Source organism: Dermacentor silvarum, chromosome 2 (assembly GCF_013339745.2).
Source record: "Dermacentor silvarum isolate Dsil-2018 chromosome 2, BIME_Dsil_1.4, whole genome shotgun sequence".
Taxonomy (NCBI): Eukaryota; Metazoa; Arthropoda; class Arachnida; order Ixodida; family Ixodidae; genus Dermacentor; species Dermacentor silvarum.
The window spans coordinates 30738342-30760023 of NC_051155.1; the positions used below are offsets into that span (position 1 = coordinate 30738342).

Genomic DNA, 21682 nt, shown 5'->3' on the forward strand with positions numbered 1-21682 from the left:
AATTTGCCACGACATCTCTGCCATGGCTATGGAGTGTTGATTCGCAGCCAAATTACGCGAGCAAAGTTACCGCCTGGCGGACGATCAAAGTGTGCCTCGAGGATGTGACGAGAAAGGCATTAGCCTACTCATAGGATCTGATCAGCTTTGGAACATCTTGAGCGGCGACATCATACGCAGCACGGAAGTGCAAGGATTGGTCGCGGTCAAGACTAATCTCGGCTGGACACTGCAAGGTCCTACCATGAAAACGAGCTTCATAAACGGAACATCCGAAGTGATGATCTGCGTCCTCCGAGTGCAAGCTGAAGAAGTTAAAGGGTCAGACCAAAGCACACTGGAGTCCTTTTGGTCGTTGGATACTATGGGAATTGCGCCAAACGAAGCAACTCATGGGCACGCAGACAGGTTGTCTGTTTTCCAACCTAAACTTGTAAAGATTGGAAAGCGGTACCAAGTAGCCATGCCGTGTAAAGAACCGGATATTGAGCTACTACAAGACAATTACAGCGTCGCACTCAACCGTTTACGAAATCTGGTTAAGCGCATCTCGAAGCCCGAAGGATTGCTTGAGAGATACGATACGGCGATTCGTCAGTACATTGTTTCCGGCCATGCTGAAGTTGTACTTGACAAGGGATCGATACCTGCGTACTACATGCCACACAGGGAGGTTATTCGTGAGGACTCGCTCACAACCAAGCTCCGCATGGTTTTTGATGCGTCCTCTCATGCCAAAGGGGAGAGATCTTTGAACAGTTGCCTCGAAACTGGCCCGAACCTAAACCCGGACCTACTGCAGGTTCTCCTTCGCTTCAGATGGTACCTAGTGCCTATGACAGCAGACATCGAGAAGGCGTTCCTGCAAGTGGAGATACGAAAAGAGGACCGTGACCTGTTCAGATTCCTGTGGTTTGACAAAAGTCCTGCTGTTCCTTTCACGGAAGAAGCGGTAGAGGTTTGGCGTATGACCAGAGTACCCTTTGGATCTACAGCAAGTTCATTCATGCTTACGGCTACGACACAGCATCACTTGAAGACACAAGTTCATCCAGAGAAAAAAGCCGTAGCGCAGCTACTTCTGAAATCCTTCTACGTTGATGACCTCTTATTTGGAGCGAATGACTTAGAAGCAGTGGTGACTCTTTACAAGTGCACCAAAGAACTGATGGATGATGCTGGCATGCCTTTAAGGAAGCTCAAGCTGTAGGCAACTAGAACGACTGTTCGACTCCAATGATACTCTTACCCCTCTAGCCTATGCGAAAGTTGGACATCAAGAGAGAGTGCTAGGGATGGGTTGGTCCAAAGCAACAGACGCCTTCGTCTACAACCCGGAGAACATCTTTACTTTCTTGGAGAAGGCAAAGGACACTAAGCGTTTTGTCCTCGAGACAGTGTCGAGGATCTACGACCCATTAGGATTTCTCGCACCCTACGTAGTGCGAGGAAAAATGCTGTTTCAAAGTTATGGGTTTCGAAGGTTGACTGGGACGAAGATCTTCCTGATCACATTGCGGAAAAATGGCACGGCTGGAGAAACGAATTGATTCATTTGTCAAAAGTCAATGCTCCCCGTCACCTCATGAGTGGAGTTACAGAACCGCGTGACCTTCAACTACACGTTTTCGTCGACGCAAGCACAAAAGCGTACGGAGCTTGTGCATACCTTCGTGTAGAAGATGTGAATGGGAGCGTGGCTAGCACTCTGATTGTGGCCAAGTCAAGGATCGCCCCACTGAAAGCTCTATCCTTGCCGCGACTAGAGCTAATGGGTGCGTTAACAGGAGGCAGGCTGTTAAAATATATAGTGGAAAGCTGCGGAGATCTCATGCCAAGAGCGCAATGTTTTCTTTGGACTGACGCAACCATAGTGCTTGGCTGGTTACAGCGAGCGCCTTCGACTTTAGATGTCTTTGTGAAGAATCGTATCACAGAAATTCTGTCTATTACTTCGGAATGTAGCTGGCAGCATTGTCCAGGAGAAACCAATCCTGCTGATAGACTGACCCGAGGTGTTTCCTTAAACGCACTGATTGCCGAGGTAGACTGGTGGCAAGGACCAGCTTGGCTGAGTAAGGACTCAGAAAAATGGCTAGCTGTGAAGCATTCAGAGCCCCAAATCAACGACATCCTAGGGATGACAGCGACAAATCCTACGACGCTTCACTCTACAGGAAACACATTGCAGTTAACCCCACTGCTAGACGCCACGAAGTTTAGTTCACTGCACAAGCTTCTCCGTGTCACAGCATGGGTGCAGCGCTTTGTCTCGAACATTAAGTGCAAGATTAAAAAAGCTGGAGTCATCTCTGCTGAAGAAATATTGGCTGCTGAGAGATATTGGATCCGGCAAGTTCAAGCTGAATCATTTTCTGAGGAGAGGAGTTGGTTGCTGGAAAGGCAAGATCCGCCCAGTAAATCATTGGTAGCACAACTACACCCATTTCTCGACGAGAACTGGCTTCTACGCGTCGGAGGAAGACTACAGAACCTCACACACAGCCAAGACGTGAAGCATCCATTGCTACTTCCAAGTCGACATGGTTTCACCGAGCTGGTATTTGCGGATGCCCATCGTCGAGTCATGCATGGAGGAGTAACGGCGATAATACACAACGTGCGCGAACGATTCTGGGTCCCAAGAGCACGACAAGCGGCAAAGAAAGCAATCAACCGATGCCTTCTATGCGTCCGCTTTCGCATGAAACCCACTGTGACGCCGTACCTGCCGCTTCCAGTCTGCCGGGTCGAAAAGACTAAACCTTTCAACACTACAGGACTTGATTTTGCCGGACCATTGTATGCGAAGTCATCCGAGAGCTCCGACAGGAAAATGTACATCGTACTTTTCACATGTGCAGTAACAAGAGCATTGCATTTGGAACTGGTCTCGGATATGTCTTCACCGGCGTTCCTGTTGGCATTCCGGCGTTTCATTGCAAGAAGGGGACTCCCAAGTACCATTTACTCCGACAATGCCTTAACCTTTATGAGAACGTCACGGGAGCTACAAAAAAATATGAAAAGTACTACGACAAGACGACTTCCAGGCTTACATTGCGAACCAAAGAATTCAGTGGAAGTTCATCGTAGAAGTGGCCCCATGGTGGGGAGGCTGGTGGGAACGGTTGGTCGGAACGGCTCATCGCTCACCCACGCATCACTCAAGAAATTTAAAGGTCGGCGACATCGTAACAGTCGACATTCCCAACACGCCCAAGTTATTCTGGCCTCTATCCCGGGTTCAAGAGGTGTACCGAGGCACCGACGGATTTTTGCGCGCCTGTTTAATTCGATTACAGGGAGGCAAAGTCTTCAAGAGGCCAGTGCAGAAGCTACATCGTCTAGAACTAGATGTTACCACATTTGAGGCCCCAGAGGATGTCGGAGATTAGCAGCAGACAACGAAGAAAGAATGGAACGTGGGCTGCTGCCTCCGCGCCTGGCGCCAAGAAGTGCGCGCACCGCTATCATCATCATAAGACCTTTTGTGTTCGTCTCTCGCCATTAAAGGCTTCGTTGAGTGTATCACGGCTCTGTCTTTTCTGGAGACGTGAACGAGTTGCCGGCGTTCCGCAACAGGAGCTGTGTGTGCTGGTTGTCAAGTTTAAGGCAGAATACCTCACATGGGTTTCTTAGGCAAGGCACCCATCATTGGCGAATCATGCTTCGACCACACCGCTGTCGCTGGTGCTAATGGTAGCAAAAAATATCACAGGAATTTGCACACTAAACTAGACCAAGATGACGCCAATTGGTTAGACGGCACGGGAACAGCACTCGCTAGAATTTCGGTTTGTTTTAATGCTTGCTTGCCGCTGCCGCGGCTCGTTATATATTTGATTTGAAGCAGTTTCATGATGAATAAGCCCCTGATAATTACAGAAGAGGTAGTTTGTGACATATACAGCTCAAATATGCAGTTTTTAATTTAATATAGGGCTTTATGGTGGCTGCAGTGTTCACTGTGATGGTTTAGCTTGCATAACGACAAAGCCCCATTGTCTGGCCGTTAAGGGGCCCTGCTTTTTGTTGTAAAGTGAACAGTTATCCGTTGATTCACAGTTGTAAAGCGAGTTCAGAAGCACAAAGAGTAATTATGAATTAATCTTTCAGTGTGCCATCAGCAAAAAAGGTTTGTCATGAAAAGCTGTATGGCTCTTCACGTCATGTTTGTCGAGGGCAGTCTCCTGACGAGAGTTGACTGGTGTTCCTGACAACCCTTTTTCTCCCTTTTATTCTTGGCAGCCCAAGCTGACCCTGGCCAAGTGTCGACGCAATGTGGAAAACTTCCTCAATGCTTGCCGCCAGCTAGGAGTGCCTGAGGTGAGTGAAGTTTACATCTCCTCCCATTCATGTTGCCTCAGATTAGATTGGTAGAATGGCATCTGCAAGGTGGCACTGCTTGCTCTACAACATGCTGCACGGTCATGGCATCATTGTGCAGAAGCATGGTTCAAAAGCTTTTCACTGCACTGTGTAAGCCTCCAGGTGGCCTCTGCATTTAGATTTTAAAATGTGCATGGAAAAAAAGATCATTTTCTGTCACACAGAACGGCATTTCTTTCTAGGCCTTTTTGTTGCCAACTGCAGTGACTTGCAACTGTTCGCTTTTGTCCGAGACCATGCTTCGGCATACCTCATTTGTTTCAAGGCCATCCAAGTAGCACCTCAGAACTCTGATGTGTTTCAATGAGCCATAAATTTTATAGGAAACGTCACACAGTATTATTTTGACCAGTGTGTGACAGAATCTGAAAACACACAAGGAGACGAAGACAGGTGCCAATTTCCTAGTACAGCAGAACCCCTCCAATACATTTTCCAGGGGATCACAAGAAAAAAACATAATACCCAGGAAACGTATTGCCGGTGCCCCCATTCTTGCACCTAATGTGCCAAATTGCACCAAATGAGGTTTCCTGCGTCATCCTTATTAAAAACAAACATGATTTTGCACCAAAGTGCACCAGAAGTAGCAAGTGCGTAATACGTGTGTGGCTGCAAGGGTCTGCAAGTGCGTATAGCACGCATGACTAAAGTGGCTTAATAAATCTAACTCCCCGTTATCTATACATCACCAACCAATAATTCGACCTCGACGGGGTCCGCCAAAATGTCTGAATAATCGGGATCAAAATATGTGAATTCACCAGAAAACAAGTGACTTTATTCCACAAGTGGCTAAAAAAGTGCCGAAACTGAAACTGTTGGTTGTACAGTAGAACCCCACTGTTACGTTCCCGGGTGCTGCGTTTTCCCGGCTGTTACGTCGTGTTCGACCGGTCCCGGCACAGCTCCCATAGAACCCAATGCATTGGAAACGCCGCTGTTACCGTAAAAACCCGCGTATAATACGGACCCGCATATAATACAAGGTGTTATTTGGGGATAGCGATAATGCAAAAAAAGTTTTCACCCGCATATAATGCGAGCAAGGAAAACCCACAGAAAGCATTTACAATCTAATCTCGTCAATTCGAACACGCTTAATTTGAACTGACGCTGTGGTCCCGTCAAAGTTATGTGTATTGCTATAGGCGAAAACGCCCAGTAAGTCGAACGCAAAAGCATTTGCGACGGTTAATTTCAACATACGGCGCACCGACAATGCCCTCAGCAGCACTCCAAATCACGCGGCGGCGCCTCCAACCGGCATTGCTTCGACACCGCCATAGAGCAAAAGCTTAGGATAGACCCCTCAACGCCACGCGGAGAAAAAAAAAAACGCGCGGCGGCAATTTCACTCTCAAATAGCGGTGCTAACCGTCACGCCGGAACACGCTTGTACGAGCCGACGTCTCGGCCAACTTCCCGACAACGGCAGAAAACAAAACTTCAGGGATAGGGCTAAGTTGGCGCCGCGCCGGCGGGAGCGGCGGCGGGCGCGCACGGAGCCAGTCGAAGGTGGGGGGAGCTACGAGGGAGTTGAGAGGGATGGCGAGGGAGCCACTGCCACCCAAGTGACAGTGTTGCCAACGCCAAATGCTCTTATCTGCTGCCGTTGCAACTTTTCAACTGGTATGTCATCCGAGCCGTGAACGCTGCCCTCGGTGACGCCGAAGTGCCGCCCTGCGGCGCAATTTTCGATGGCCTCGGCAGCTAAAATAACGTTCCTTTTAAAGGCAGCTGGGTACTACTTTCACGGTCCCGACATCGTGCTAGATAGACTAGCGAACGTACCGATTCTTAGCGTGGTCAAACTGGCGCCCGTTGAAAGCAGCAGCAGCAGCCTACCGACGCCACCGCAAGATGACGCATACTCTGCTACGAGTCTTGATGATGATAGCAGTGAGCAAAAACGAACCCGAAACTGGAAATTTTACGCTGAAAACTTTGGGATCTGCATATAATATGAGGCAGAAATTTTACATGGTAAAATTTAGAAAAAAAACCTTGTATTATATGCGGGTTTTTACGATATGTCGTAACTGTGGGACCATTCCCGCATCATACGTTGCGAACTGCCACCCCGCACCGGCCCGAGCGGGCATTTTGACTTTTCATGTCGCTTGGCTTGGTTGCTTGACGATGGCATTGGCCGCCCAAAGTGCCGGGGACGACACTTAAGACGTATTTTCGCTTTCCGCCAGCAAAAGTATAGCCCTTGTAATCCGTATTTGCTATCTAAAGATGGTGTCGAGTTGCGGCCCTAAAATTGGTTTTGGCTCATAGATGTTCCGTACAAAGTCCAAGGGTGATAACGCCGTCGCCGCGCGCCATATGCTGTATGTGCGAGTGAAAGCGTGCGAGGGGAGCCGACGACCGTGTCTAAATCTCGCGCGCAAAAGAAAGAAAAGCAGGGAGGAAGCACACCTTCTTTCGTTGCGCTCGAGGCACCGGCGAGGGGGAGGGATAGCGGGCAGCATTGTGCTCTTAACTGCGTACTGCACCGCGGCGCGTGGGCCGTATCTTGAAAGCGATCTATGTGGGGGCAGAGTCTAGGCAGTGTCGGTGTGTCGGCGGCTCGTAGCTTTGTGCGTGCTGTGTGTTCTCGGCGCTCAGTTTGCGTTGAAGCGATATACAAAAGCATGAAGGTCACTTTGCTCGCTTCTGCAGCGGCGCTAAAATTCCTCAAGCCAGCGTTTGACAGCACGTGTCCGTGCTCATTGAGTGTGATGTGTTCATGTTTGCCTGTGCTTGTTAATATAGTTAATAAGTGAATGTTTACCAGTTTATACGGACGATAAAACTACTATTCTTACTTTGTATACTATAATTTGCTTTCACAATGGATACTTCGGCTGTCGGGCGAAACTACAACATTTTTCACACGTAAGAATTAAAATAATATTCTGTGCAGTTGAACACTACTCCCATTTCTCAATTTTTCCTGTTTCCCGGCTCTTACGTTTTTTTGTTTTTGTTTTTACGGTCCCGTGAAAAATGTATCAGCGGGGTTCTACTGTACATGTTTTTATATTTAGAATTCTTTGTGCCGAATACAGTTGAACCCACTTATAACGATACCGCTTTTAACAATATGTCGGTTATAACAATGAGAAGCTGCTGCACCCTCAACTTTTGTATGTTTTCTATTGTGAAATAACCCACTTACTACGATGCCCTGTGCCACATTATCAGTTATAACGATGAAGTCTAGCTACTGGGTGTCGGTGCCAAAAGAGAATCGAATGCGAAATCCTTGAAAAGAAAAAAAGAAACTCGAGCCGCTGCATGCCACCGCGCGCCTCTCTCCCGTCGCCCTTTCATCCCTCCGAACACGAATGGGCTGCGGCCACAGCTTTACGCTGCACCACACTCCGAAACACGAATGGACCGCGCCAACTGCGCTGATAGCACTGGCCGCAATTGCTTGCTGGCCGCTCATACGGCTTATGCTGCGCAGGTCTGCTGATGGATTAGTACGGGTGTCGCACGGCGCACTTGATCGCGATCAAGCCTGATCCGGATCGAATTTGTCGGTTGTGATTGGTTTTGCGCAAGCTGCGCAGGGAGCCAATCGTAGTCGAGAATTTCGGTCCGGATCGGGCTTGATCGCGATCAAAAGTTTACTGTGTGACACCGGTATAAGTCTGTCCAGTCCACGTGGTTTCGCAGCCTCGTTTGACTCGCCGCCGGAATGAAGATGGCTGATCTGCCTGCGGATCATCGGCAATGCGCGGCGTTGCCAGTGAATAGAAAGCACGTTGCTATAGATTTGGAAACGAAGTGCTTCTAAGTTCTAACCAATGTGGCGATCGTCACGAACGTACTTGCATCGGATAGTGACGGTGATGGCAGCAGCGATGACGCGGTAGGGTGGGCTGCCTCAACATTGTCCTCACAGGAGGCCCTGCAGATGATTCAGTCCCTCCGGGGCTTCATTTTTGCGAGGGACCTTCGCGAGAGAAGGATGTCGGGAAGCTTCGCGTAAAGCAAGCAAAGCTGATGGACGTGGGGTTTTCTTGTGCAAGCCTGATGCTTGTGGCAATCTCGCCCCAACATTTCCTCTGGATTTCTCAAGCTGAGAGGCTGCCGCGGCAACCTTCTCGCATTTTTTTAGGGATGTGCGAATAGTGGATTTTGAGTTCGAAGCGAATAGTGATTTTGGCCGAATATTTTCTAATCGAATATCGAACAGTTTCTGTTCAAAAATCTTGGCCACAAAGTGGCATGCAAGATAATTGTTGGCTATGTGCAATGATTAAGTGCACTAATTTAGGAGAATGAGACCACAATTAATTCAAGTGTGACTTATTTATTGGAATACATTTGAGACTGTTGATGTCATTTACTCATCGTTTTCTTGGATTATTATGGTTTAAATGTTTTGAAGCAGTGTTTATTTTCTTGCAAATAAGTTTCTGAGCAATTATGAAGGTTATGAGAAATTTTTAAAGGTCCGAAACTGGTTTTTCTAACTTAGTGTCGGACTTAGTGTCGGTGGGGAGAAAAGAGTGCTGGTAACCAGGGCACCAAGATTGTCAAAGGTGACGCCGGCATATACCTGCATTTCTGGAGATCATTGCTCGGTTTCTTTTGCCCATTGTTAAACAGAGTTCATGAAATTACTACAATTAATATAGTCAACGTCCGAAAAATCGGATAGTCCGAAAACATAAATGCATGCCTTTTACTGCTCCGAAGGGCTCAAATCACCACAGGCACGTCTGAAATAGGTTTAAAGACTTGCCAGTACACTTATTAGGCATATTGGTGCTCGTACTGAGATAGGAGACGGCAGGTGAATACATACCGTGTCCCGTAACAATTGCCCCTTCCCACTCTTGGTATGCTTCACCGCATAACACAACCATGCTGAGGCGAAGCTGACTTTCGGGAACTGGCATTACACAATGCGCTGTGCATTCCGAGCTTCGAAGCCATTGGCAAGGATCACAAAGGCAGAGTCAGCGCGATTTCAGTTCGCCAACAGCGGTGAGCTGTTTCAATTAAAAACACGGCATTGAACAGCAAGAAACTTGGTAGCGAATGTCGAAGTAGCTAGGCCTAGCATTGCCGAAGTGGTGGTTACGGCTGCCAGCGGATCTGATTATTAGACAGTAAACAAACTTGCGACTGTTTGCCAACACATCGAACAGCACGAATATTACAACTGCTCTCGAAGCGGATATCAAATAGCGTAATATTCGAAACTACTATTCGAAAATTCGAATATTCGCACAACACCACATTTTTTAAAGAGCCCTTTTGAGGCCACCAAAGCGATGCCAAGGCAGAGACCGCATGTCACTTGCCGCCCGTGACCCCGCTTTAGAGTTGTTATAGCAGTGCCATTCTTGAATGCCAACAGTTGTGGCATGTTACACGCTATCGGAGTGCACAGGAAGAGGAGTTAAACAGTTAAACGAGTCAGCACAATCAGCAGTCGGATGGAAGAAGGTGGGGAGGGGCACTGGCCTCCCCTCCATTATAGTTTTCTCACAACAGCTCTGCCATCCCCCTATTTTGATTTTTTTCATGCAACGCGGTTAGAACAATGATCGTTATAACAGTGGGATTTTCGTGGCACTTGAATATTGTTACAAGTGGGTTCGACTGTACTTCGAAACTTCTGAATACTGGAACTTGAATCGATGGGAGTACTGAACAACATAGTATTTCATCGAATACAGTAGAACCTCATTGATATGATCCTGTTACATATGATTTCCGAGCACCAACATTCATGATTGAGAACACAAAAAATGACCTATTAAGTTACGCTTCTTCTTTACTGGTTGATACAGTCCCAGAAAACACCTTCTTTCAGCACCAACATTCATTACATTGACAAACTGCGATCGTATATGTTTTTCGGGCAATAGATCTTGTGTAAACAAGAAAAGGAATGAGGCGCGTGCAATCAAGTGCAGTAGCTGCCCTCCACAGCAGCTTCTCTGCAGAGCTCAACTTTCTGTGTCACGTGAAAACGCCAGCACGCAGTCAATTTCCTATTTCGATACCAGCAAGTCTCCTCACGAGTCGTCGCATGCTGCATTCACAGCTATCACTGCCAATCCTATTGCGTTAAGTAACTTCGTCTATCTATGACAACACGTGTGGCCTAGCGCCATTGGAAGTGTACTGCACACTTTTAAAGGGGCCCTCGAACACCTTTCAAGCCACCATCCTTCTGTTGCATGTTGTGCAGTCTGACGGTCGGAGATGCTTCTAGTGTAGGTGAAAGCAGCGATATCAAAATGTTTAACATTTTAATCGCGCAAGCAAATCATTACATCGCTGCCGAGAATATGTGCCCAACAAACCAAAGTAACCGGGATCACTTCCGGTGTTTGCAGTATACAAAAGCAATGCCTTCGAGATGTGCTCCTATTACCCAAGGAGCAGTTTCTGGGGGCGACAATTCATTTCGTCACCATTCAGTGTCACCAGAATGCCTGCGACACAAAACAATTCAAATACAGTCAACATCTGGTTTTGCGAGCTCACTAGGGGCCACGTAAACGTCCAGAAAGTTGGGCAGTCAGAAAAAAAATGAATGCATGTCTGTTACTGCCCCCAAGGGCTCAAATAGCCACTGGCTCGTCGGAAATAGGTCTGAAAGCCTGCCAGTACACTTATTAGGCGTATCAGTGCACGTACTGGGATAGGAGACGGCGCGTGCACGCATGTATAATTAAGGAATACATAGAGTGTCCCGTGACAATGCCCCCTTCCCACTCCTACTATGCTTCACCGCAATACTTAACGTATGCTTGACTGCATAACACTGCTGTATTGAAGCGAAGCTGACTTTCGGAATCCGGCATTATGCAATGCGCTATGCTTTCTGAGCTTCCAAGACACTGGCTAGGATTACAAAGGCGGAGTCAGTGCCATTGCTAGTCAGCGGTGAGTTATTCAATGAAAACACGGCACCTAACATAAAGAAGAGAATAGGGCAAACATTCGCTTACTAAATAAATGAACAAGCACGGTGTCACGCGCGCACAAGCAAACATGAACACATCTCGCTCGTTGACCGCGGAAACCAACTGTCAAAACGCTGGAGTGACAAAGCTTCTCGCTTCAACGCGACCTACAAGCAGCAAAAACACGGCACGCGGTGGACTTTCCCCGTCACAGATTGCTTTCAAGGTAGGGCAAACATTCGCTTACTAAATAAATGAACAAGCATGGTGTCACGCGCGCGCGCACAAGCAAACATGAACACATCTCGCTCGTTGACCGCGGAAACCAACTGTCAAAACGCTGGAGTGACGAAGCCTCTCGCTTCAACGCGACCTACAAGCGGCAAAAACACGGCACGCGGCGGACTTTCCCCGTCGCAGATTGCTTTCAAGATAGGGCAAACATTCGCTTACTAAATAAACGAACAAGCACGGTGTCACGCAGCGCACATAGCAAACATGAACACATCTCGCTCGTTGACCGCGGAAACCAACTGTCAAAACGCTGGAGTGACGAAGCCTCTCGCTTCAACGCGACCTACAAGCGCAAAAACACGGCACGCGGCTGGACTTTCCCCGTCACAGATTGCTTTCAAGTAGGGCAAACATTCGCTTACTAAATAAACTGAACAAGCATGGTGTCACGCGCGCACAAGCAAACATGAACACATCTCGCTCGTTGACCGCGGAAACCAACTGTCAAAAAGCTGGAGTGACGAAGCCTCTCGCTTCAACGTGACCTACAAGCGGCAAAAACACGGCACGCGGCGGACTTTCCCCGTCGCAGATTGCTTTCAAGATAGGGCAAACATTCGCTTACTAAATAAACGAACAAGCACGGTGTCACGCGCGCACAAGCAAACATGAACACATCTCGCTCGTTGACCGCGGAAACCAACTGTCAAAAAGCTGGAGTGACGAAGCCTCTCGCTTCAACGCGACCTACAAGCAGCAAAAACACGGCACGCGGTGGACTTTCCCCGTCACAGATTGCTTTCAAGGTAGGGCAAACATTCGCTTACTAAATAAATGAACAAGCATGGTGTCACGCGCGCACAAGCAAACATGAACACATCTCGCTCGTTGACCGCGGAAACCAACTGTCAAAACGCTGGAGTGACGAAGCCTCTCGCTTCAACGCGACCTACAAGCAGCAAAAACACGGCACGCGGTGGACTTTCCCCGTCACAGATTGCTTTCAAGGTAGGGCAAACATTCGCTTACTAAATAAATGAACAAGCATGGTGTCACGCGCGCACAAGCAAACATGAACACATCTCGCTCGTTGACCGCGGAAACCAACTGTCAAAACGCTGGAGTGACGAAGCCTCTCGCTTCAACGCGACCTACAAGCAGCAAAAACACGGCACGCGGTGGACTTTCCCCGTCACAGATTGCTTTCAAGGTAGGGCAAACATTCGCTTACTAAATAAATGAACAAGCATGGTGTCACGCGCGCACAAGCAAACATGAACACATCTCGCTCGTTGACCGCGGAAACCAACTGTCAAAACGCTGGAGTGACGAAGCCTCTCGCTTCAACGCGACCTACAAGCAGCAAAAACACGGCACGCGGTGGACTTTCCCCGTCACAGATTGCTTTCAAGGTAGGGCAAACATTCGCTTACTAAATAAATGAACAAGCATGGTGTCACGCGCGCACAAGCAAACATGAACACATCTCGCTCGTTGACCGCGGAAACCAACTGTCAAAACGCTGGAGTGACGAAGCCTCTCGCTTCAACGCGACCTACAAGCAGCAAAAACACGGCACGCGGTGGACTTTCCCCGTCACAGATTGCTTTCAAGGTAGGGCAAACATTCGCTTACTAAATAACTGAACAAGCATGGTGTCACGCGCGCACAAGCAAACATGAACACATCTCGCTCGTTGACCGCGGAAACCAACTGTCAAAACGCTGGAGTGACGAAGCCTCTCGCTTCAACGCGACCTACAAGCAGCAAAAACACGGCACGCGGTGGACTTTCCCCGTCACAGATTGCTTTCAAGGTAGGGCAAACATTCGCTTACTAAATAAATGAACAAGCATGGTGTCACGCGCGCACAAGCAAACATGAACACATCTCGCTCGTTGACCGCGGAAACCAACTGTCAAAACGCTGGAGTGACGAAGCCTCTCGCTTCAACGCGACCTACAAGCAGCAAAAACACGGCACGCGGCGGACTTTCCCCGTCGCAGATTGCTTTCAAGATAGGGCAAACATTCGCTTACTAAATAAACGAACAAGCACGGTGTCACGCGCGCACAAGCAAACATGAACACATCTCGCTCGTTGACCGCGGAAACCAACTGTCAAAACGCTGGAGTGACGAAGCCTCTCGCTTCAACGCGACCTACAAGCGGCAAAAACACGGCACGCGGCGGACTTTCCCCGTCGCAGATTGCTTTCAAGATAGGGCGAAGGCGATCGTATCGCCGAAGTGGATCGTCGCAGATTACGTCCTGCTTCGATCCACTGAAATCATTCCACATTGCTACGCATAGCATTGCTTTGCTGGCGAAAATCCTCTCCTTCTGTTTGCACCTGTCCCAAACGCAAGTTTCGGATTCTCCGAACGCCCATGATGCGGCTCGATTTCCGTCCGTTTCCGCACACATGATCACTTTCCTTTTAAATGCGGCATCTTGATGAACTCGGTACTTCATGCTGATAGAGCAGACGCAGAGAACATGAAGACAGACAGTAGGCTATTGCCAAAGCACGTGTACTGCAGCACATGGAGGAAGCTACGGTAGGTAGGCTTGAGAGTAGCTAGGCTCGACGCGCGTGCGAGGCGGCCATATTGAAATGCCGACGGCTATGTGGCAATGCAGTTTAAGGGTCGTGGTAAAAGTGTGCGTTAGATTCGATTAAATACAGTATTCGTTAGAAAGCGGCACTATAGTGGCATCGCCTGTTTGGTGCGATTACGATAATGCCACGCTGCGCGCCCATGATACACCATACCAATACTACCAATACGACACAGGTCAAAATGGCGACGTTCCTCGTGTACTTCAGTTGGCTACTGGCGCAGCTATAGTGGCTGTGATACTGACTTTTCTAGATGGCACTAACTGTGCACCATATTTATCAGTTTCAGTTAAAAACTGGCACGTTTTTGAAAATCCTCGAATCTAAGCCGACCCTAGAGTTTCGTATATGATCATTTGAAAAAGCTATCAGCCTAGATTCGAATAAATACGGTAACTGGTCTTCAACGATTGTCCAGCATAATTTTACTTGACGAATTTTCGCTAAGCTGAACTGCTCTTTGATTTTTCTGCTGTTTGTTATAATATTGTATGGCAATTTATATGCCATGACTGGAATCGCCTACATGTTGCTTCAGTCACTCTCACAAATAGCTACTCTTTATGTGTTGCACTTGCATTATATCTCGCACTTGTTCAACCTTACCACATTACACATGTTGAGCTTTGTCACTCATTTCATGGGCTTGGTTTTTGCTGTCATTGCAGTGCAATTTATTACTGCACTGCTTTCACGTTATTTTTTGTTGCAATCAAATATGTAATAATTCACTTATTTTTTATTTTTTTCATTGTGCATATTCCTTTTGTTGCTCAACCGCCTCTCTCTCTTCTGTTACCCTTCTTGTAATCTTGAGCAGGGTTCTCCCCAGAAATGTTTGAGGGTTGGACATCTGACAGGGGTGGAGTGCACACACAAATAAGCTTTTTTTTTTTCCCCCTTTTTTTTTCATTATAACCGTTCTTCCATTTTGCATGGTACAGTCAACAATCTTGCATATCGGACGCATTAATGAAAGGAACGTGAGCCAGCAACACGGCCTACCACAATCTCCACAGATCACTGCCATTCACACGCCAACACACGCCCCCACCCAACACACGCCAGCCATTAAAATCTGCGTCAACCAATAGGAGCACTTCCCGTGCACATGTGGCAGCAGTATCGATTTGCAACTCCAGTTTCTTTCTCATTTCGCTTTCTTCTTTTGCTTTTAGTTTTGCACGGCAAAATGCGCCGCTGGGGCTTTTTTGAAGCTCTGATCTCTCCTCTTTACAACAATGCCAAAATGGTGGCATTGTTTTAAAAGAAAGACCATTTTCTGAACTTCTGCTTTAGATTTCTTTATAATATTTCTCCATATGATAATAAGGCACCTGAGAATTAGAAGAAAAAAACATTTTTTTGACACTTTGGTTAAATTGATTGTTCTAATTGCGGAGACCCCCCCAAAAGGGGGGGTCAACCGGAGCGGTGGCCAGCATTTCCCTCACCGCCCACCATAAGGAGAACCCTGGTCAGGAGTTTTAAAAATAAAGTCCGAAGAGTAAGTTGTGTATTACACTGTAAAGCTGGCATGGAAGTAGTAGTACACTTTGTGCTGATTGCATGCTTGGCTGAAGCACCTGTGTGTTATTTTTAGCTTGTGAGCAACAGTGAGAAGCACAGTGTAGTTGAGTTGCTAATGTGAATGGCATTCTGTTTGTTAGCATTGTCCTTCCTTGTGATTAATGAGCAGTGAGCAACACGTGATGATCAGAGCATGTGGCCTTTGGCACCTTCTGCTCTGTCACTGTGTGACAGCATGCTCGCAAACCTCTTAGGTGAGGACATTGTAAAGTGAAAGAAGCTGTGGGTTCTTCTCACGTGTTCTTCTGATTGCTCACTGCATGAATGTAGAGTGCACTGAAGATCTTGCACTGAAGATCTTGCGCTCAATTTTCTTAGTGTAATTGCTGACTGTACATACATGAAGCATGTCCTCACTTAGCATATTCAAATACCATTTAAGTTTCATGCTGACATATTTTGAAATTAATCTGTGATGTACTCGGTATGAGTGGTAAAATGTGACATCAGAACCAGCCACCTGTTCAGTCTATTCCAAGTGTTGGTGCACCCCTGTGTCATCCTAGTCCCAATGTGCCCCTCTTTTCATATAGCTCGCACTGTCTTTAGGATGGCCATAATTTCTGTCACATTGGTGCCAGTGTAAACAGCTTTCCGCAATGTGGGTGGCTCATAATTTTAATTCATGGAAAAACTGGGTGGCAATTGAAAGCTTCCAGGAGCCAGATTTTGTAACACTTCTTTTCTTCCATTGTCATTGGCTCACATGCCACTGTTGGATCATTATCACTAGGATAGGTCACTTGGCACAGTGGATTATATGAAAGGGATGTCATTGAGGGAAGGGAATTCATTACAAAATGTACCCCTCTGAATGTGTATGTTTAACCTTGTCTGAAAAAACGTGGAATGAAATTCTGCTGCCCGAGTTCCAGTGGCGCTCCACAAAATCAAAATCAAGCAAAACAACATCCTTATCACTTAGAGCTTTTTGCGGTGACTTTTAACATGCATTTAAGCACTTGTACATTTGCCCTTGTTTTTAAAGTGATGTAATGTGGCCACCTAAATGCCTTAAATGCTGATTAGTACATTCACTGTAGCCCCCCCCCCCCTTTTTTTTTAATGTGGTTTGGAGGTGTGTGTGTTTGTGTGTGATTGCTTGTGCCCAAGTGTGTCTGTTTACAAAATACGTCCAACTGAAACCATACTTATGATTATATGAGAGAAGTGTTGCTATATGATAGGTACTTCGTTAAAAGTGTCACATTGTACTGGTGGTTAAGAACCAGAAACCCTGCTAAAAGTGCGAGACTCGAACTTCTTATTGGGCAAACTTGTGCATAAAAAGGCAAGCAATAATGTAATCGCAACTACTCGGGCTAGCACGGTCGTCACTTGTCGAATCTGATACAACACAGGTCACACAGCTAGATGTGGCCTTGTGTGGAGCCAAAATTCATGCTGAGCTTTTTGGCTTGCCAAATGCAGTACATAGCACTGGCTGACAGCTGAGAGGCATGGAGGCTAGCTAGCACTCTGGAAAAGGGGGATGGTAGTGTTTGCTACTTTGCATACACTACTGCAAATACTGCTTACTTATTTGGCAGACGAGCAATGATTGACACTTAATGATGGTCCATCATAGAGGAATGTTAGGTTGCATCAAGTTAGGCTGGATTGATAAATTACTCATCTGCAATACCAGAAGTGTCAGTCCTGCTGTGTGCGGGGCGGGTTCTTGATGAGCCAGATGAAACCCAAAAATGAAAGACGGGCTTGAGATTTCCGCACCAGCTCATCCTGACATGTTGAGATTTGGAGGCCATCTGCTTGTGTCTAACTTATACTTCATTGATGTACAAGGATTATATACGATCCTAAAGACAGCAGATACTGAACCTAGAAAGTTTCGACATCTTATCTGAATAAGAATTGCTCGAAATGTGAAAATTTTCTCACGGTACTATTCCTCAAAAGGAGCGTCGATGAAGCAGACGTTTTTTTATCTGGCGTGCTCTCGCCCATATGGTTGAGCGCTTCATCACCTTGTAAATATATTGTAAATACATTTTCCTGTTGCGTCTGCCTCCCCGTAACAATATTTTGAAACGAGTTGTTTCACACTTAAAGGGACACTAAAGAGAAACATCGAATCACTTTAGACTGCTAAATTCTTGAAGGACTCTACTTTGGTTTATTTTGCGGTATTAAGGCCCGACCACATTCAGCGTTTTTCCGGCGTTTTTTTTTTTGGCGTTTCGTCACCCGGCGTCGCTCAGCGTCGACGCTGAGGAAGGCTCCAAACCGAAACGTCGTGCTCAAGACACGCCAGAGATCTCGGCGCCGGCGCCGCCGCCGGAAGCGGCTTGATGAGCGCCGACCAATCAGCGCGTGGCCGCAGTCGCACTGCTGGCAACTTTTGCAAGCGACTTCCGCAGCAACCAGTTCGCGTGCGTGCCACCATGGGGCGCCAGAGTCTCGTCGGCGAGGCGGCGCCATCTGAGAAAGCAGCTGCTCGTACCTTCGAGCGCGCTGTTGTGAATGTTTTGTGTGGGTGTGTGTGTGCCACAGAACTATAAACAGGGATTAAAAACCTTAATCGGGAACATTTCTCATAGTTCACTTGAATGACATTGCACACTGCTTCTGGTTAAATCTGTCTGGTCACATTGCGCGACGCTGGACTGGCGCTGTTTGCCTGCGTCTCATGTGGCTGGGTTACGTCTCCGGCGCCGTTGATGCAACGACGCCGAGAGACGCAACGGCAGGAGACGCCGCTAAAAACGCTGAATGTGGGCCGGGCTTTCGATTGATTATTGCAAGAATGACGGCAAAGTCTCATTTTTTAATTCCGCACTTGAACCCCCGGGCCAGTACATCATTGTGATGCAACAGATTGAAAAATATCTTTCCACATTTCAGCCGTTATGGTTCAGTCAAAGTTCATGAAAGTCCCCAAGTTCAGTTTTTGTTAGAATACTGTGCACTCCATTTCTATGATAAAAATTCAACTGGGCTCAGCCAGATGGCGTCGAAATTCAGGACCTCACGGTGAGCTGGTGCGGGAACATTGACGCGGGGTCACCAGCTGCCTTTGGTATTTGCGTCTTTTCAAGCATACCAAGCGTCATCTTGCGTTAAGGGTGGATTTTTAATGTTGTGGAAGAGTAATGTTCTGCTGCCTGAATTCAATTCAAAGATTTCACCATTTTGTCCAGTGTGTGCGCAAGCAGATTTAGTATGTGGCTACAGTACCTGTAGGCTGGTTGCCCACAGATGCAAATGCTATTTCTACTGCTATCAGTCTGACCTATGAGCATGATCAAAAATCTCATTGCTGGTGGTAGGTGCTGCTACAAGCACATTGCCGGCAACTTTCTGGACTGCTTGTCACCCACCACAATTCCAGCTGGCAGTGAATTTTCCTCATGGACACATTGAATACATCACTATGCCTAAAAAGCTGTTCTGTTGGGAGTTGGTCCCTAATAATTACATTTGGTGCCAAGTCATCCACCTTTTCGCAACAGCTTAAAGAGAAGCTGAAGAGGTTTTAGAATTGGAAGATGTACGGTGGTTTGAAAGGCTGACACAGTATAATTCAACTCCTGCAGTACTTTTCTTGATTTTGCGCATAGCAGCGCCGCAGTCGCGACTTGAATTTTCGTTGAGCTCTGCCCCCTTCGCGCGCGGAGAGTAGCGGCGAAAGACAGGGCATGAGGATGACATCAATACAGGGGTCACGTGAGCGCTCTATTAGAATCACACTCCTCGCCGATACCTAAGATGACGTCACGATTGTTTTCGCCATCAGAGCCCGTTAAACGACCCGCAGCGTCTCCCGCAGACGCTGTGGCTTGTTTTTGCCAAATTAAAGCAACTAGCGGTGACTTTTGGCCTGTTAAACTATGATTTTCATATTCATGGGGTGAAAAACTATAATTCGTTGAAACTTTTTTTTAAAAGTGCTTAAGCTGCCCTTCAAATAAAGGCACTCGAAAAGCTGAGAACTCACTCTACCACTGTGGTACAACAGACAACAACCTGAACTGTGGCACCTTATCGCACAGCGGTCATGTGTGAAAAATTGAGCAAGACAGACACCGTCCAAAATTTCAGTAGCTGGTAAAGAGCCCCTCGCCAGGCCCCATTGGGAATTTTGGTCACGCACTAAAAGCTTGCCACACCAGTTATTCCTTCAAGAAAAGCATGCAAGCCTTTGTTTGATTTTTCTGTTGTTTTCACGGCGTGCATTGGTGCAATACTTTCCAGACACAGTCGTCACTGCTTTATCTATACACTTCAATTGTCTCTTTTCAATGCACAAACCTAATGAGGGGTCTTTGGACATTGGTTTTGTGGAGTAGGTGATGCCGAGGGAAGGTCCTAAATGTAGGTTGATATAAATGGCGATTTAGTAAACATCATTTGACAGTTTTGTTAATGTCACAGTTTCTGCATCTTAAAAGGGGGGCGGGGGGGGAAGCTGCAATGGTTGGCTACATTTGAGCTGGTGTTTCAGCCAATAGCTGTACGTACCCGATCCACTCAGGTTAAGTTCTCAACGTCCTGATTACAAAATGGCTCAGGATGGCCATGTCAGCTGCTTATATTGGTGCATACATGGAAGGGCAGAACCAAGTTGAAGATTAAAAGATGGAGGCACCACATTGAGCAGAGATTGACACCATGATAAAGAAAAAATAATGTTTAATCTACCACTGCTGCTTTCAACAGCTTCAATAGATGCTTGAAAGCGAAAACAGCAAATAACTTCTTCTTTTATCATTAAGTTTAATAATCTGAGGAAAACTGTAAACATCAAGGCCCAAGAGCTATTTAATGTCCAACCAGCAAATAAAAGAAATGCAACTGGTTGTTCTCCTGAAGCAATCCACAAGCAATTTCACAAGATGGACTGTTGCACGAGGTTAATTGCCTGCAGTAAAAGTTCCACAATGAGTTACTTTCGCTTAGTGCAATTAAAGTTATGAAGTCAAGAAATGGACGGAAACCCGTCTGGTCTAGAACATACATGACACCAATTAAAGTTATTTTTCAAAATGATTTTTTCGTTTGCTTCGTACAGTAAAAATGACAGTGTGCTGACTTTTGACAACAGTGTTTTGTAGGAAACCTGTCAAATGCGCTGTCAGGTTAGGTCCTTCGAAATGCCCTTGCAAAGTCTTGAATATTCTTTATTTTTTAATTTATTTTAACAAAGCTTTCTCTGCCTCTTACCTTGCGGTTGGCGTTCGTTGTTGTTTCCTCACTGGATATATTTGTGGACATATAGAGACAACTTGGGCAGTTGGACATATAGAGACAACTTGGGCAGTTGCGACTGAGCATGTGCCCGAACAGGTAACTTCTGCATTGCATCACTGGGTATGTGCCCATTCTCGGCCAATCCCCCCATAATGGATGTGGCACAGAAGCCGTAAATGTATTCACGTATGTGCCTTGCTTCTCTTGAGACGACAAACACGGGGTTCCAACTTTCCAAATTCTCTGCTCTTCTAAAACTAACACCTAGCCTCTGGTCATCCGCCACTGCTGCTACCGTGCCAATTCAAACAAGCGTCACATCATTTGGATTCCAACATTGCACTGTATATGCGTGTATTTCTTTATTCAGAAGCTGTGAAATGTGAAACTGTTGGGCAGTGCAGTTAATGATTCTTGGGAATGTCACTGACCACCCACATTCTTCTGCCACCTTTGAAGTGTGCGAGTCAAAGGGTTTTCTTCATATGTCTGAGTTTGCGTGTTTGGATTCCTTGTGTCAGTTGTCAGTTACCTGGTCGTTTTGACACGGCCACCCTCTTTAGGCTTTTGCGGAATTTGTAGGATGGTGAAAAGCTGAATGTACTAAGTGAGTTTGCCGTAACTGCAGTCGCCATGCATGATTGATTGATAGGGTCCCAAAGCAGCAGAGGGCCTGTGAAGTAGGCTGTAGCAGAAGGATTAAT

At 46.8% G+C, this 21682-nt stretch overlaps 1 protein-coding gene across 3 annotated transcripts in view; it reads left to right on the forward strand.

Moving 5' to 3' along the window:
- Window positions 1–21682, forward strand: part of LOC119441403 (leucine-rich repeat and calponin homology domain-containing protein) — a 118749-nt gene that overhangs the window by 82235 nt on the left and 14832 nt on the right. For all 3 annotated transcript variants that reach the window (XM_037706026.2, XM_037706027.2, XM_037706028.2), the window contains one exon: window positions 4252–4329. In XM_037706026.2, the coding sequence (XP_037561954.1) occupies window positions 4252–4329 (78 nt within the window). The remainder of the gene's footprint in view (window positions 1–4251; window positions 4330–21682) is intronic.